Below are 19432 nucleotides of genomic sequence, written 5' to 3' on the forward strand. Positions count from 1 at the left end.
AACCATGCCACCTAACCAATACCGTAACGGTCGTTTCTCCAAATTAACGGCAGGCCTGTAATTGATTCAATTTTACAAAAACAAGGACTCAATTGAAACGCCGAAAATGACGAGGACCTATTTGAAATTCATGACCAAAATAGGGACCTACGGAGACATTAAACCTAATAAAAAGGTTTAATTCTTTCCCCAATCTCAGTTGCCCTTTTAATTTTTTCAAATTTCCTACTTTACCCTTACCCAAAACTGAATAAACACACGTGCATCCCAATTATTTTATACAATAACCGTTTTAAATTCCACGTCTGCACTCAACCATGCCACCTAACCAATACCGTAACGGCCGTTTCTCCAAATTAACGGCAGGCCTGTAATTGATTCAATTTTACAAAAACAAGGACTCAATTGAAACGCCGAAAATGACGAGGACCTATTTGAAATTCATGACCAAAATAGGGACCTACGGAGACATTAAACCTAATAAAAAGGTTTAATTCTTTCCCCAATCTCAGTTGCCCTTTTAATTTTTTCAAATTTCCTACTTTACCCTTACCCAAAACTGAATAAACACACGTGCATCCCAATTATTTTATACAATAACCGTTTTAAATGCCACGTCTGCACTCAACCATGCCACCTAACCAATACCGTAACGGCCGTTTCTCCAAATTAACGGCAGGCCTGTAATTGATTCAATTTTACAAAAACAAGGACTCAATTGAAACGCCGAAAATAACGAGGACCTATTTGAAATTCATGACCAAAATAGGGACCTACGGAGACATTAAACCTTTAAAATAACTATAAAGCAAAACCACTTTATTATCCTTCATCAATTTAATCAATTTAACTATTTCTGATGCAAATTAAGAATGATCAATCTAACTGATAAACAACTAGCAAAAATAAACTTTTAGCTTAGATAATATAATTTATAATATAATACATAATTTTTTAACTTTTACATGGTATAATACAGAACCTTTTAGATCATTCCATCATACATCTTTCCAAAGCAATTACATCGACAGTATGCAGGAGGAAATCATGAAAAAAAAGAACTCTGTATTTATGGTTCTTAAACTTCAATGGTATTTGAAATTGCTTTGGTTAACACCGCTAAATAAGGATTCATATCAATTGAATTATATTTACTGTGCTTGCACTTCGGAGTTCGTCGTAACATAATGCAATTAAACACATTAAATGATTTTTTCACCCATTCGTTTAATTTTTAAAAAAAATTAAAGTTACTTTAATGCTCTTATTTTAATTAGGTTCCATAATCTTTCCATATTATCTTTAATAAGTCCTTCTGATAGGATTCAAACAAAATAAGATGAAAGTTTCATATTAGATAAAATGAAAAAAAATTGTAAATTTAATTGTTTTAAAATTTTGGAACGGAAATAATATTATCGTCTTTTATATAGACTTGTTTACAATTTATTAACACTAAATCTCCCTGTATCTCTTCTCAAACAAACCTGACGGTGTAATCAAAGTTAGATTCACCTTGGTGAGGGCTAAGCCAGTATATGGCATAAAGTAGGTAAATCTAGAAGTGATTTTGAGAACCATTAAATCTAGAAAACTTATACATTAACACTTCAGGTTACACATGATACCCAATACATGAACATCTCATATAGTAGATGACATTCAAATGAGACATAGAATTGCACATTCAATACAAATTATAACTAAGCTGAATTATAAGTTAGAGGCCCAATCACAATTTTATATATAGATTTTATCTCTACAGTTATTACAAGAACACTTATCTTCATTGTCACGAGTAATTAGATGTTTACATGTCCGTCTAAATGCATATAAATGATCCACGTAATAATGTAAGAAAGATAATAGAAAAGGCGCATATTTTTGTTCACATGTATTTGTAATGTATATTTTTCCACTTCCACTTAATTTCAGAGGGCTAGAATAGATGTTATAGTACCAATAAACAGGCAACCTCGGAAAGCAAAAGGCATGCATGTATGGAATAAGCTATGTGAAACCTCTGCATATGGAGAAATCAATAACTTGAGAAGATTGAAGATGAATACACAAGTAGAATTTTAATACAACAGAGGAGGAGATGAGTGTTTGGAATTTATACGATGCATAATGAGTCGGTGTTTAGAGGGACATTCCAGACTCTTCATCCTCTTCAAGAGTGGAAGTGTAGACAAAGAAGAGAGCCCATATAAGAGCAAAGACACCCAACAGGATCCAACCAAGAAGGTTGTTGCTAAGCCCAAAGGGAAGCCCTGTCCCTTCAGTGCTAAGTCTCTCATCCACCAAAGCCATGGCTGGGCTTGACATGGTTGCGGCGAATGCAGCTGCTAGCAAGGATGTTCCCATTCCCACCTTTGAACTGCTTTCCTGCAAGGATGGTTTTTCCTCCATCGAGCATCTCACTTTCCCTGCCCTACTACCCATTGCTGGCAATCCTATACAGTTATGTTTGCCATATATGAACGATGTTATGTTAGTTATTGTAAGAAAAAAGGTCGTTGGTTCATTAATAAGCATAGTCTAAAACCAAACTATCAGTCTAAATGTGAAATATGAGAACCCTGAAATTGCTACGTCTTGTGTTTCACTACGTTGTGAGTACAAGAAAATGAGAAATAGAAACAGATCAATTGATTGCAAATTCTGAAAGAAATCAAATATATTATCTTCCTTGAGGGAAAAACTCACCAAGAACGGTGGAGGATGAGACCCCAAAAGGTCGCTTGAGTACAAGACCTGTGCGAGAGATCGATGTTGTAGGGGTGCCGGCGATGATGGATGCCATTTTTCTTCAGTGATGAATCAGAGTACGTCTACGCTTCTGTAGCGGTTGCAGTTTATTTCATACGCAATAGAAAATATTTCAAAATTGTCACTATTATTATCGGCCACCACACACCATAGATAGGCTGAAAACCCGTCGTTTGATATCCATATCTGCAAAAACCCAATAATTGTTCTCCACGCGTCACATAATCTCTTCATAGCCCCATATTATTTTACCCGATCGAAGCTGATACTTTACAACGGTAACAAAGACTTAGAAGATATTTGAATTTATCTTATGACAGTATTAAAAAAAATGCAAAAATATTTATAATCGATTTTCAGCTTATGTTTTAAAAATATTTAGGACAATTAATGAAAACGACTTAAAATGACGCAAAAACATTCTAAATATAGTTTATTCTAATTCTAAAAGCAACTTACACACTAATACTTATTTAAGAAATCTTTAATAAAGGTATTTGTCCAAAGAATCACGACCAGATAATACTTTCTTTCTAACAATTAAAAGAAGCGGAGAAGCAGAACATAATTTGAACCCCCCATGTTCACGGATAATAAAGACATTACTTTCGAGACACAGAAGTCAGAAGCAAACATTACACGCATAATACTTGAATCCCATGGCTTTCTGTGATAAATAATGAGAAAATAGCATATACTAATGCTTTACAACTCAAATGGCAGCCACAATTGTGTATAGATTAGTTCCTGAGTGTACAACTTAACTCCGCTCGTAATTGGCGTAAAATGGTGGTAAGCACTGGTAGCACGATCTAACACAGCACGGAAACGAATTTTTATGTACACAACCAGCAACAGCATCTCCAAGCAGCTAAAATGCCTACGTGAATCTTATTTCATCTCAATGTCCTACAAATTAGCTAAGCTTCTAAAAATATATATGACGTAAACTTTATGCATCTATGAAGGGCTTTACAACAAGAATCGCCAAGAACAATAAAGAATCGATTGAAGCAGGCAATTAATATGCCAGGAAATTACTCAAATAAAACCTGCCATGTACGAAAGGTGATATTTAAATTTTGGGCTACGCCTGGAGATTGCAACGTTGCAAGATAGGGTGGTGAAACTCCACAAATTTGGTCCAGTAACTTTTATATCTTCCCATTGCAATGTCTAACCACGGTTTCCTAATTCCATCGAAGTGTATAACCGCAGCCCGGTCAATCTGGTTTTTATCAACATCTGAGTCATAACCAAGACCAAGAATCTGCCACCGTTTGTCCAAAATCATAGTCTTGTTATAGAAGGTCAGCCACCCTAAAGGCAGACTTCCAGTTTTCAACAATGGCCTCTTGGAACCCTGAAATTAACAGCATAGAGAAACACATCAAATTATCGTTGCATCAGAATTTAATAGAATAAAATTGTCTTCCATATAACTGCAAAATAAACAAGACCTTCTCATTAGATTCAACAATCGAAATTAGAACAATGAACATGTTTCTTTGATTAACATTTGGATTCCAGGATTAACGCAAATCCAATTTCAAGGAAGCTCGTTTATTTTATCAACGCTAGAAGCCAAACTCAAGATTTGAAGAATTTAAAAGTAGGCAAATTTCTGAGAGGAGAACAACATGCAGACTCTCTGAACAGAGAAAAAAATAGGTGTACAAAAAAATAACATTTCTTTAATCATACCATTTGCAAATAACTGTGATAGAGAGCAGTTAAATTTTGTCTTCTCCACTGTTGTAAATCAAACAAGTTCATCCCAAATGCCCAAGTGCAAGCATTGACATCAAACCTATTTGCAATTAATGGATCTGAGAAGTTTATGAACGTATCCATCCTATGAAATGAAGTTTCCCCTTCCTGACAAGTGCCAACTGCTGCATTTACTTTCCCTTTCATATTAACATTCCATAGCCTACTGAGATCTTGTTGCACCACGACATCATGATCAAAGAGCACAACCTTATTTAAAGTAGGGAAGATATCTGGAAGGTAGAAACGCAGGTAGTTCAACTCAGAAGTAAATCTTGGATCACTGGAATTTTGTTCTTTGAATGCATTGTACTTGAGCAACCATTCAAAGTTCTCTATGCTTTGTATGTGGACTGTGGCTTTTCCAGGAGGGTTTAATAAGAACCACATCCAGATTGCAGGAAAGTTTAGTGAATTGGTCACTACATGGAAAACAAGTTTCCCCTGTTTCTGCAATTTAAAAGTCATTGTCACACTTTCTTGTCACTAAAACACAGACTTAAGCATTAGCTTCATATTCAATAATAAAATTTTTTAATTAAAATTTATTGGAAACTACAAAATCAACAGTGAGGTTCCCTAAACAAGGATGTTAAGACACACTATTTTTTATTTTTTTATATCAAATAAACTTCAGTAAATAATAGTGTGTTTAAAAATAGTATACTGTCAGTACTTGTCACAAATATAAAAAAATCAGTCTTCAACAACTCAACAGTAAGTGACAGGGTTTGTGCGGGTACATAAGACTGCATTCTCATGGGAATGAATTACTTTCTAAGGGATCTCATAATATCATCCTTCTTACTGCATCTCTTGTATTAACTACAAGTTAGGCACTTCTATAAAGTGCTGAGAAACTAATAAAGTAGAAATAACTCCTGCTAACTAGAAAATCAAAGTTTATTTGATAATGATGTAGAGGGAAGTATTTTATAGGATGATTGACTTATTAGCGTTATTCCATAATAAAAAATCACACGTCCTCTTGTGTTTTTACTGTTTTGACTTCTTAATTCTTCAGCATGTTCTGCAGCGCCTTGAGAAGCAGAGCAACTAAGATAACTTTTCCAATGTAGACAGAAATATTTCAAAAATCTTATGCCAATTATAAGCAAGGTGGGTTCAAGGAAAGATAGGAATGAAATCAAATAAATTGGTGGTAGAATCATGCATTCATACTGCCTGTCGTATGGCCGCCACCCACCCCAATGGTTTTTACTACATAATAATTGAAGAAAAATCTTGAGTATAAATATGTGCTTCAATTTTCCGTAGACAGACAGCTTTGGCTGATAAATGTGAAACATAAGGGGTATCAACTATTCAAAAAGTGTCCACCAAGGGACTACTAAGTTGAAAGTAAATTACAGCCAACCTTGTTAATATTGAATTTGCTAGTATCAGTGTTTTTTTTCTCAGCATTGCATTGAGGTTGAAACATTTTCCAAAAGCAAAAGAAACAACAAAAGCTAACAACACCCGAATGAAAGGAAAAAAAATAAAAGTTAATCAATTTAAAAAATGCATTTACCTTGGCATTAGAGATAGTAGAGTTAACAACAACTGCACACGCCAGAACATTGTCAGAGAAGACAACATAGTGATGAAGTTTTGGATCATTAATCTTATTTTCATTTGGAAGCTTCCGGTCCTCAGGTCTCAGGGCAAAGTAATCAGCAGTTAGCTGCATAGAAAGACAGTGAAGACCTCTCGGGGTAGTCCTTGCAGCAAGATGAACAAGATATGTTGTTTCACGTTGCTGATAATGAATTTCCCCTTCAGTCTTATGATTCATTGCCCGGAGCTTAGTTGCCATAGCAGTGCAGTCCGGGAAAGCACGGTCTGCTTTAGACAGTGAAGCCTCCATGTGTCTCATTTTCTGCAAAGCACTGTGAACTTCACTTGTTTTCAGATTAAAAAACATCTAATTTTCTTTACAGTTCATATCACATAAAAATGATAAGCGTGAATGTTCTCTGTCACTACTTTTATATTGGTAAACAAGCAGTTGCCAGATTTTCAAAGATTTAGTTTGGGCTTGTAACAAAACATATTATGTTTTGGTCTCTGAAAACAAGTTTCTTAATGGTATCCATCCACTTCTAATTTTCTCTGCTGAAACTTTAATTTGCTTCAATCAATTGATGAACCTAGTAGTGGGAAGAAATAGAAAATAATGTATTTTTCAGGGACCAAATCATTAGTTTTGTCTGGAAACTTGTACATTTTAGTAAGTACATGTAATAAATAACTGCCAAACTAAATTCATGTTGTAGGGTCACAAGAAAATTTTACCTCCTAGACAGGTCTGAATCCTTAGTAGCTGTTCCAAGTGCACGTTCCATCTCTTTTATTCTCAGCTTCAACTCCTTCATCAAGCGTGAGCTGCTGCCTGGTGAAGCAAAACCCAAGTATGCTCGGGCTCTAATAATTTGATCCTTAATTTCTAAAACCTTCTGATTTAACACTCTCCGAGGCTGAGGTCGTGAACTCTGATGATTTTGGGTTGCTCTTGGCATAGATTTCTTATCTTTCATTTCAACATTAGCATCTGTCGTTTTTTGAGAATGAGTGTGCATGCTCTGATTATGCGTGACTGTTGTATTAAATGTGTTCTGCAAATAAAACCAAATTAAAATCCGGTAATCTTATTTAGAATAGTAAAAGAAAGTGCATAATAAGTGCACTATGGACAACCAAAAATCCAATTTCTCATCATGAACATCATTTACATTAAGGTCATAGAAGTTGCAACCTGAAAATATAACCTCAACCACACAAGTGATATATCAAATAATTTATTTTTATTTACACCAATTCGGCTCATTTAACTATCATATTCATGCATTTACATCTACTTTTAAAACAAAATTGAAATCATGCATTCATCGCAAATTTACAGTTGTGTACATGACATGGGAAGATGACCCTTAAAAAATGAAGATCGTAGCAGAAATGTTGATTAAGAAAAGAATTTTGGTATCTTCTGAAATTTGAGAGAACTACAACTTCTCTCAGGAAGACAGAACGGAAGAATCTTTGAATAACTTTTCTTGGAAAAAAAAACCCCAATAGTTTAAAAGCAGCAGTCTCGTCACCTTCAAATTGAAATGTGAGTATTCAAAACAATTAGCACAAACCTCATTCCCAACGATGGAGAATAATTCTTTCTGCTGAGCTTTCAGTTCTTGCCTTGTGTCCTGGTTAAATTCTGAAACTTGAAAAACGCAAAAGTTTCAGATTGGAGGGGCATTATGTAAACCGCAAAATTTCAAAAGTGCACCAACAAACACCAACCATTTCTTTCCAAAATGTTATTTCTACACCCTTGGATTTTAGATTTCTCACAATCATTAATCTTTTGTTGTATGGAACTATTTGTTGAACCAAAATCTTTTTCTTTATAAACAACTTCTTTTGGCTCTTCCAATTCTTCAACACCTTCCTGCATTGCACAAAAAGCGCCAAAAATAACAAACAAAAAACCTATTCTCAAATTCATGGGGAAAACCAGAAGAAAGTGAAACTTAAAATACGATGGCAAAATTTCTGATAAAATTTTCCACTACCTGCCCAATAGCATTTAGCTGTAAAGGATCTGTCCTAAATGTCTGCAAGAAATAAATAATAATAATCAATCCCCATTCCACAGCAGAGCATAGGAAGCTGTAGAATTTCAATTGGAGCTGATGAAGCATTAAAAACTAAAACACTAAGTAATATTACTGAAAGCCATAAAAATCGGTTTAACCATAAGAAAATTACTGAAAGCCAAGAAGTTCCAGTTAACTATCGGCCGGCAAACTTTTCAACTCACCGATAAATAAAAAATTGACCGAGAACGAAAACAGAGAAAGAAATATTTCAAAACATTAAAAACTAAAACACTAAGTAATATTACTGAAAGCCATAAAAATCGGTTTAACCATAAGAAAATTACTGAAAGCCAAGAAGTTCCAGTTAACTATCGACCGGCAAACTTTTCAACTCACCGATAAATAAAAATTCACTGAGAAGAAAAACAAAAAGAAAGAAATACTTCAAAACATTCCACCTAGGAGGCATTCTCTTCGAGCAACACACAGTTTAAGCTATCGAAGCAATTCAAATTCAAATAAATTAACAAATTAACCAAGCTTGAGAAGCAATATGCTTACAACACTGGATATATCTTCTTGAAACTCTCGTCTTGCTGCAACGGAATTCAACATAAACGCAAAAAGGTCAACTTAAACGGAAAGAAAGCACGCGGAACATAGAAATCCAAATGAGAGGAGATTAAGGTTTTTTTTTCTTATTTTACCGTAGGGAGTGAGATTGAGGCGGTGATAGACCAAGAAAACCGGAGCAACGACGGAGACAGAGAGAAGAGCGAGGATCAGAGTCCTCTGCCACCAACGCGATAACTTCATCGATAATAGCTGTCACCGGTAAACGCCGACGGAACCGTTCCTCGCTCTGTGATTCCGAAAGAGGCACATTGATTTCACAGATTCATATCTAAGAGAATTGAATACGATGCGTGAAACAGAAGTAATAACACCAAACACGCACACACAAAAATCAGAGGCTAGGGTTTCAGTTATTCGCTTTTGTGTTTTCTAGAGAGAGAATAATTAGAAGCAGCTCTATGATCCATCTTCGCCCCTTCCGCGATGAGTTGCCTCGTTTAATTTCTCTCTTTTTTTATAAATATTTTTTGTTAATTATTTTTATTTTACCTCTTATACATAGGGTTGCCTCGGAAATTGCGTCGCCAGGTTGACGAATAATGAAAATAATGAGAGGAGTACTTGAAAATCGAACGTTCGTGATATAGATCGTAATATAGTAGTAGATGATGGTGCTGATGACAGATATGCGATGATGTGATGGCCCGTGTGGGACATAAATTCATATGCATACTCTCGTCACACCTACCATTCATGAAAAGGAATTATGCTCTTTAAAATAAAAATACGTGTAAAGTGAGAGTTATTTAATACTAATTTAAGCCGTATAACCTTTACCAAATGCCACTATTTTTATTTCAACCATTATTGATTTAAGGTGTATCAACTTTATCAAATATAATATTACTATTTTTGTTTGATTGAATGATAAATGAGTTGTTTTCACATCTGTTTTATTCTAATGCTTCATTTGGAAGGTTGTAAAATTGATAGGAATAAGAGGGATGAAAAAAATGATTGCTGGATAAAAGAATGGAGAAACGAAAAGTGAGAAATTTTTATACTATTAGTTTAAATGATTGCTTCCAAACATATGAATTATATTATTTTTAAAACATGTAATAAATTAATAAATATGTTTTTACTATATGAGTTATAATAAATATTCTATATTGTGATATGTTATTGTTTTTAAATATTATTACTTTTAGAAAATAAAACATTGAATTCAATACCAAATTAAAGATTATGAAAATATGAATCAAGAAAGATAAGAAAAAAATAAGTTAAATAATTTACTTGATTCAATGCTAATGATATTTAGGGCTGGTTATAAGTAACTAAAATGTACTAAATTACAGATAACTATATTTTTAATAAACTACAAAAGACTGAACTACTTGATATTATATATAAACTGTACTATTTAAGAGTTCAGTTTTAAAAAAGTAAACTTGTACCAGTTAACTAATAACTAAACTATTTTCAGATTATAAGTGTAAGTCAGTTTTATCAGACTCTTGACTTTTCCGTTACACAGTTTCTAGGACAATTTGTTTTAAATTTTGTTATTTATTTTTGTCTTTAAGATAAATTATATATTTTTAGACTATATTTTAACAGAAATCATTAGGCAGATAATTTGTTTATGTTTCCTCATGAAGAATTGAATAAGAATGAGACACAATTTAATTATGCTATGGATTGTCTAAACTTAAGAACAACTAATTAATACAAAAATTAACTAAATAAAAAATCCCCAATTAAGGTAAGATGCTAAAATTAAATCAGAAATAAAAACTTATAAGTTTAATATGAGAAAATTAAATCTAAAATTGCAATAATAGAACGTTAACAGGACTATCAACAAAAATCTTTCTAACCGTGGTGAATCGATGATTGAAATAAAAAAGTGATAAGAAAAGACTTTACCACAAAGCACGTTGGAAGATAAACATAAAAGAGATAGTTTATGCAGTTAACTGCACTGTAACTATAAAGGTTCAGTTTTTTAAAACTGAACCACAACATGGGATAATTTAGTTATCTGTAAAAGTAGTTTAGTTTTTATAATTTAATATAGTATAGATAATGATTAATTATGCCCATCCCTAATGATATTATACTCTCTACGGAGATAGTAATATATTTGTAAGTACAAAAAATTTGAAAAGAAAACAAAATTCAAAAATTTCATCAGTATAATTTGATTCCTTAACAATTTTAAATCTTTTATATATATATATATATATATATATATATATATATATATATATATATATATATATATAATATTCTTTGTTTGATTATGGCTAGTAAGATCGAAATATTGCTAGAGTGATATTTCTTTTATTGATGTTGAATGAAATTTTTTATCGATATTAATATATAATTTTATTCAAATTATTTTTATTTCATTTTTGTTGTAGTAAAATATTATTATTTTATGCTCAATATTAACTACGATTTTATAGATTAATGTCAATGATATTATTCTTTTGCGAATGTGAACTAAATTCTTTTCCCTATTGACATATATTATGACTTTATTTTCACTGTTTATAAAGATTTTTATTACTATGGAATGTTATTATTTGTTTTGATTTTTTAATACTGTTTAAAATAAATTTAAACTGATATAATTGGTAATTTTTTTAATTGAATTTGATGATAATTGACATGGTGGAAAAATTAAAATTCAACAGATTTAAAATAATTTATCTTAACAAAATATTTAAAGTATAAGAAATTAAAGTTATTTCAGTTTAAATTCAATATACTTAAATGTTCTGAAAATTAAAAATTAATGAAATTTAAACTGATATAATACCTGTGTTTAAGTTAAAATTAAGGAAATTTACATGTAATTTTGTGTGGCGCTTTAAGTCCGTTTGGTAGTGGTGATGCGCCAATCAAGGCAAAATGTGACTTCCTTACCTACCCATGAAAAAGCAACAATACCATGCGAAAGTGAAACCTTTGCCATGCTGGTTTCGGTTAAGAAATAAAAACAAACCTCACTTCGAATTTGTGGTTTTTCTTAGTAAATCTTGAAATTCCAAACAATGGTAATAAATGTTACTTTCTTGTTTGATCCGAAGAACTTCGCGTCTAATTTGAATTAATTTTGCCACTTGATTTATAGTAAAGTTTTCACTAATAACTGATTTATTACAAACTTCGAGAATAGGAATAAACTTGAAACGCCAATTACACTTTGTTATAAGATTAAAGTTATTATTATTTATACTAATTAAAATTTTAAATTTTAGTATTAATAAACTTGATGGTATTGCAGTGTTATATTTTATAAATTATTTTATAATATTAAATATTAGCAAACACATATTTCACCATGTGCAAACTTTATGTAAGAAAAAGAAGTTGATGATATTTCACAATAACACGTAAGTGAGAAGGTGACAATGTGGTGGTGTTGTTAAATTAGGTTTTGAGCCGAGGCATTAATTAGAATTGCAAGAATAGAGGCGCATCCAGCTGCCTTCTACTGCCGCATCGAGGAGGGAAGGTAAAGCAACTATCAAAATTTACTGCTCTAATTCATTATTGATTCATCGATACCCTTATCACTTTTCAACTTGCCATTAACTTTCCTTTTCTCCCAACAGTTTGTTCGCAAGAAGTGGGACCTCAAAACATATCACACCTAAAAGACTTTTTACCCTACAATTAGAGAGATCAAAAGGTATCTATATTCCACATTTAGGGTGTGTTTTTTTGGGTGTATTTGGGGGAGATGATTTGCAAGAGATGATTTGAATGAATTTGAGGGTAATTTTTTAGTTGTTTTTTTGAGTGGATTTGTGGTTAATTGAGAGTAGATTTGAAAGTAAAGTTTGTCAGAATTAGTATAGGATTTGATTGATGTGATAGATTTTAAAAATTAGTTTAATTGGTAGAAAATGAAGATGACCAAAATGCCCCTAGTTATAAAAGTATTATAAAATGTTATTTTGTAATGTTATATTTAACTGTAGAGATGTTTATAAAGAGAAAAAAATTATGAATAATTTATAAAATTAAGGGTTAAATATGTTTTTAGTCCCTAAACTATTGGCCGTTTCTGGTTTTCGTCCCTCTTTCAAAATAAGGTACAATTTGGTCCTCATTCTTTTCGAAACGTTCGTTTTAGTCCTCGAAAACTAAACACTGTTTAAAAATTTGGTCCTCATTTAGCAACAAATGAGGACTAAAACCAAAATTCCGAGGACTAAAACGAACGTTTCGAAAAGAATGAGGACCAAATTGTACCTTATTTTGAAAGAGGGACGAAAACCAGAAACGGCCAATAGTTTAGGGACTAAAAACATATTTAACCCTAAAATTAATGTTTAAAAATTATAAAAGTTATAATGTAGTAAAATGAATGTATTTTAAAATGTAGTATTAAATTGTAATATAATTTAGTACGAATACGGAGAAGCCACTGTGCAACGCAATAAGCATCTGGAATAAGTTGTAACCGATTACGTGAACCTGTAACCGGTTACGTGAACATGTAACCGAATACGCCATTAAGGCAAATTCTTCATGAAGTTGTAACCGGTTACGCCTCCGTGTAACCGAATACGTGCAGGGCATATCAGTCTTTCTATGCCATTTCCTTGCAAATCCGTGCACCTAAGGCGAGATGACTTGAACAGTGTATTTTCGCAAATCAGCGCTTTTACATGCGACCAAATCCTGGCAAATCGGCCCAAAAGAACAACGTTGTTCTTCTAAATCAATTATCGCTAATGCACGTGAACAGAGAAATCAGTCCAAACGAACACAGCCTTAAAGTTAGAGTGATTTTAAATCAGAAAATTTAATTATTTATAATTTTAAATTATTATTTTATTTAATATGATTAGATGTTAATTTTTTGTCAAACTTATTTTGTTTAATATGTATTTTTTAGATAAACTATCCTGCCTTAATTATTACATTTGATAAACAAATTAATATATGAGTGTTATTTTTCATGATGTTCGGAAGGTAAAATATGTTTTTGTAAATGTATAAGAAATTTTAGAAATATTTTATTGTATTTGAACTGTTATTTAGTGTTGTTAAAATAGGTTAGAACCCGCACGTCAATCCGGTTCATCACGGGTTTAGGTCGGTTGAGTTTGAAAAAAATGTCATGGTTTGATATGGGTCAATTTTTAACCCGACTTACATAGAACGCGGCTCACCCGGGTTGAACCCGTGGTGAGTGGGGTTGGTTCACCAATTCACCTAATTTAATTTAATTTAATTATTTATTAATTTATATTTCAATATTATTACTTAATATTTTTTATTGTCTTGTAGATATGGACAAAGAAAAATATGTTTCAAAAAGAGTAAAATATTATGAATTTATCTATTAAAGACTCTAATATTATAAATGGATAGGTGACACAAAAATGATCAATTTTAGAAACTTATTTGTTTGCTTTTTGTGCTTGTTTTTTAATTACATTTAGATTGTTTGATATATTTTTTATTTTGAATTGTGTTTGGAGTTGAAAATCATTTTAGAGGGAAATTTATTTAGATTTGAATTACAAAAAAATTAATCTTTTTTAAATTTAAAAAAGAAAATTACAATTAAGTGAGTTAGTGAGCCAACTCATTTAACCCACTAATCTGTGGTGGGTCAAATCAAGTTTGAATTTTTTGACTTACTAATAAATGAATTAGATTGGATTAATTCACTAAGTGACCCGACCTCATGTCGGGTTATTTGACAACACTAATTCTTATTGTTTCCAACCTAATTTAAAAAAAGTAACCACTTTTGTTATTTTGAAATAATTTTTGTGTCGAAAATAACAATATTAGTCATATTTGTGGTATCAAACCCAATTTTTTCAATAACCTCAACAAGTTCTTAAATGGATGTATACAAAAGTTTTGTGGGACCAAAAACTCTTATCAAGTGTATGTATGTGACAAAAATGAGGCTCTCCATTTGTGTTGTGGTACATTATAATTGGCTGTTAGATTTTGCATTAATTAACGGTTAAAGAGTAGATCCATGGAGTTGTCCTTAATCTTATTCTCTTCAAAGCCAATGGGAGCCTGAAACGTGGCTTCCATTGACAACTATTTAAACAAAATGCATTCAATTTCCCATGTGCAGAGTGTCTTACACCGACAACTTAACGAAACCAATGTTTTAAAGGAAGTCATTAATAATATAACTTCTTGTTTTTTTATCAGATGTTATTATGTTATGTTATCTTGCATAAAAATGATGAAAAGTCTATTATTAATATTATATTGTAAAAATATAGCAATTAAATAAACAACTTAGAGCAATTTTATGATGGAAATAGAGTATTTAACACTGTTAATGAAATACCAATTAAAATTGAAATTATTTAGCAACTTCACAAAAATAATTAATCAACTTTAAGACAAATAATAGTGGTTGGCATCATTGTGGCTTTTATGCGCAGTGAGGAAACATATCACTTCATCTTCAACAATTAATTGTGGAAACATTGAAAAAAAAAACAAAGTTGTTCAGAACAATGCATTAATTGTTTGAATTTTCTTTTAATTCGTACTAGCTTAACCAATGGCAGAAAATTACAACGGAGGAATATAATATAATAGTATTCAGTATTTTTATTCTTGATCACATATAATTTCACACATCTTAAAGACAACGTTAATTATTATTTTACATCAATATCCTTATCATCTCACTGAAAAGGTAGGTTAATATTATGGTTTAAACCCTCGTTTGGTCCTCGTATTTGTGTATCAATCTCAAGTGGGTCATCGTTTTTTTTTTGCTCTCAATCGGATCCATAAACTTGTTAAAATGAGCCAATTAAGCCCTCATCGTTAATTTATTCAGTATCGCCGTTTGCCTGTAATGACGTGGTGCACAGAAAATTAACGAAGTTATAATGATTTAAATACATGGATAACCCAACACAAACACGTGGTACAGAGAGAATCACGTGGTAACCCAGCAGAAATAGAGAGATGAGTAACCCAGCAGCGCCATCCTCCATTCTTCTTGCGCCTCCCAACAGCGTAGCCTCTCAACGGGGCAGAAGGTGAAGGATGAATCTTGATAAAGATATGGTCGAACGGTAGTTCTCCATTACCATCTTCTTCACAGCAAGAGTGAATGAAATAATAACATCTTTACGAGCTTGCTGCCAATGGTGGAATAAAAAATTCATGGGAGAGAGAATTGGGGGATAGAGGAAGCAGAATGGAAAGACAGAGGGAATAAGAGTGTGGTTATATCTTCAATAATATTATTGAGTTTGCTATTTATATTCTATAGAGATTCTGAATTGGAAATGGTGGCCTCAATGATTTGTTCTATGGGATAACCATTCCTCTACAAGCATCTGAGACCCTATTCATATATCTCACACAAAAATCATAATAAAGAATCAATTTTCTAAATTGTTCTTATAATGGAACTTGCTATAGTTCCAGTTGATTCAAGTTTAAAAGATAATCAAACCCTATACGAAGAGTGGTTCAATTATGCAGATGCAAGTTCGTTTGAACAACTTTTTTTTTATCTTTGTTAATTACATTCTTTAGTGATTAATATAAATTTGCAAAATAATTAAATTTTGAATTATTTTAAAAATTGTTTCTATTAATAAAGTTGTGTGATTGTTTTGTGGAAAAATAAAGTTGTTATTCTGTTAATAATGAAATTTGTATGTATTCAGATGGGGATTATCAACTATGAATTATCAATTGATGTTGGAATGCCTTGTAACAAATTTGAGCTCTGATTTGAAGAAAAAATTGATAGCTGAATGTTTCCAAGTGTGTTTAAGGAGTTGTTGATGTTTTGAGTGAATTCCTCGCATGTTCAATCCAGTTGGGGAATTCAGCCTACTGAAAATTCCAGAAGATGCATATGATGGTAATGTAGTGTTTGAGATCCTTCCAGAACCAGAAGCGATGCAAAAAGTCTCCAAATTCATCGATTGAATCCAGAAGCGGTGCATATGATCAAAAGACTTTTGTTCACCCCATTTGCTTAACCTAACTTCCATCACCTTAGGCCCACCTTCATAATCAACCCAAGCATTCAACTTTTCCCCATTATTGAGAACCAACAGCGACGAAGACAAGGGACTCGGGGACACGTAGGAGACCGGAGGAAGAAAGGGAGGGATTGGTGAGGCGCACGTGGAACACTTCGCCGCGTGATCCAACCAATAAATCTTTCCGGCAGTCGAGGTCAACGGGTACTAGAGGAGAAGAGGCGACAACCAGTGGGGCGATTAGGGTTTGAACTCCCTTTTCACAATCTCTGCTTCTTGTTTCAGTCTTGGATAAGGATAAATATAAAAATTTTAAACATCTACATGGAATTATTATTGGACAACACATCACTAATTTAATTTAATACATAATGTCACGTCATAAAAAAAAATTACAGCTCAACATATGTTAAACACCGTATGTACAAATTTAACGGAGAGAGCTTAATTGAATCAATTTTTCAAATATTTGGACTCAATTGGCTCATTTTTACAAGTTTATAGACCCGATTGAGACTGAAAAAAAAACGATAACCCACTTGAGATTGACACACAAATACAAAGATCAAATGAGGGTTTAAACCTTAATATTATTTAATTTATAATTTCTATTTTTTTGAAATACAGTTCAATTGAAATTTCATATTAAAAAATTAAGAACATTCAAATTATTACTACTTGGTTACAAAATATAAAAAAGATTGCAAAAGAAAAAAACAAATTTGCTTGGATAAAATTAATTTTTTGTTATGCTTGTGAAAATCAATTTAGTAGACACCAAACTAAATGCAATCCAACACTATCACATGACGATGTTATTGATTTACTAAAGGTGGAGGTTGGACAAACTTGACTTTGATGTTCAATTCACAAACCATTTTTAATCTGCCAAACATGAAAATCACACATTACTTAAATATAAAATTAAATTACAATATATTAATATATAAACAAAATCAAAGTGTTAAAAATAATATATAAGTATGTAAGCGAAGTAGAAGCGTTAAAAATATTACTAATACACTTATACCATGAATTTCAATTCCAATAAAAAATTTACATCCTGAATTGTTGCCAATATTGCAATTACAAGAACAAATGCTCACTGGTTGTTTAAATTGTTTTTAGTTGTTTTAAGTAATTCCTTTTTGCTAAAACTTTCTTATGGTACTTTAAGTTTTTTTTTTTACTAATTGTTTACAAAATATATTTTTACCAAAGTTCACAAATTAAGAAACATGAAATTGTATTTGAAGTTTATAAAGTTGAAATAAAATTAAATATAAGTTACATAATAACAATATCCAGGGACCATAAATAATAATTTTTATATGAAATAATTCTTGGTGATTTGCTTCTATCAAGAATGTCCGAAAAGTATTAGTCTACAATTCCTTTTCAACAAATAAAATCGATACATTGTTAAGTAGTTTGGCGTGTGCTTTCACTTTAACATAAGCTATAAAAATATATGAAGGTTAATTATATGAGACAGTATAATAAATACATAAGTTTATATTTAATCAAATAATAGAAACACTAAATTATAATTATATTATACATTTAAAATTTATAAACAACTATTTTTACGTTCCAAGAAAATCTATAAATTATTAAATTGATGCATTAGTAGGAAAACTACTTCTGTTAATACCCCAAAAGGTTAATTCCAGCTAAAGTTTGATGTCAAAATTTGTCTAAGAGTGTTTCATCCTACACCTCCAAGATCTCATCCTGCACCTCCAAAAATTCCAATTTTATCCTTCTGACATCTCATCATCATTCTGCACCTCCAACTTTTTCAAAACTTTATTTTTAACTTTAATAAATATTTTTTCATTTTCTTTTTTTTTTATTAAAAACAATCTTCACTACCTTAATAATAATTTAATTTAATTTATTTTAAAATTTAAATATTATTTAAAATAATTTTGTATTTTAATAATTATTAAAATATAATTTATATTATAATAATAGTTATATTAAAAACATAAAAATAAAACAATAAAAATAATAATAATAATAGTAATAATAATAATAAATAATAATAAATAATAATAAATAATAATAAAAATAAATTTGATTTAATATATTCAAATATATTAAATTATAATAAAATATTAAAATAAATTAAATAATTATTAAATTTTAAATAAAAATACAAATTTTAAAAAGCTTATTTATATATTAAAATCTACAAAATATGTTAATACTTTGCTTTTATTTAAAATTTAATAAATATTAAACTTAAATAAAAATTATAATATTATTTATTATATGATTATATTTTAATAATTAATAAAATATAATTTATATTTTTAAAATAGTTCTATTAAGAAAATTAAAAAATAATAACTAAAATAAAAATAAAAATAAAAATAAAAACAATACTTAAAATCATATTCAATATATTTAAATATATTAAATTATATTAAAATATTAAATTTAATTTAATAATTATTAAAATTTTAAAAAAACAATTTTGAAAAATTTGTTAATCGGATATAGATATCGGATATAGATATCCGATAAGTTATAAATCGGGTAAAAAGTGTTTTTAAAATTTTATTTTATATATAAATTTTAATAATTATTTAATTTAATTTAATATTTTAATATAATTTAGTATATTTAAATATTTTATTTAATATAATTTTATTTATTATTTGATAAATAACTGTTTTAAAATTT

General features: G+C 30.6%; 2 protein-coding genes across 5 annotated transcripts; both read right to left on the reverse strand.

The window, feature by feature from the left end:
- Window positions 1–2030: 2030 nt before the first annotated feature.
- PSBW (photosystem II reaction center W) lies at window positions 2031–2879 on the reverse strand. The gene is made up of 2 exons (XM_047303865.2): window positions 2710–2879; window positions 2031–2456 (listed from the first exon to the last, which is right to left on the reverse strand). Exons 1-2 carry the CDS (start codon window positions 2804–2806, stop codon window positions 2143–2145), a joined length of 411 nt encoding a protein of 136 aa, XP_047159821.1. The 5' UTR covers window positions 2807–2879; the 3' UTR covers window positions 2031–2142.
- A 476-nt stretch (window positions 2880–3355) lies between these two features.
- Window positions 3356–9378, reverse strand: LOC124830189 (putative galacturonosyltransferase 6). 4 transcript variants are annotated; one of them, XM_088115331.1, is made up of 10 exons: window positions 9267–9378; window positions 8849–9003; window positions 8703–8737; window positions 8115–8156; window positions 7843–7990; window positions 7686–7762; window positions 6841–7160; window positions 6077–6434; window positions 4477–4992; window positions 3356–4135 (listed from the first exon to the last, which is right to left on the reverse strand). In XM_088115331.1, exons 2-10 carry the CDS (start codon window positions 8955–8957, stop codon window positions 3860–3862), a joined length of 1881 nt encoding a protein of 626 aa, XP_087971457.1. In that variant the 5' UTR covers window positions 8958–9003; window positions 9267–9378; the 3' UTR covers window positions 3356–3859. The 4 variants fall into 4 exon arrangements, with proteins under 4 accessions (XP_087971457.1, XP_087971455.1, XP_047159811.1 ...); XM_088115329.1 differs by having other exon boundaries at window positions 8849–9045; window positions 9267–9348; XM_047303855.2 differs by lacking the exon at window positions 9267–9378 and having other exon boundaries at window positions 7686–7756; window positions 8849–9248.
- Window positions 9379–19432: the final 10054 nt, after the last annotated feature.

This window comes from Vigna umbellata, chromosome 5 (genome assembly GCF_029865625.1).
Source record: "Vigna umbellata cultivar VRB3 chromosome 5, Vumbellata_1.0, whole genome shotgun sequence".
Taxonomy (NCBI): domain Eukaryota; kingdom Viridiplantae; phylum Streptophyta; class Magnoliopsida; order Fabales; family Fabaceae; genus Vigna; species Vigna umbellata.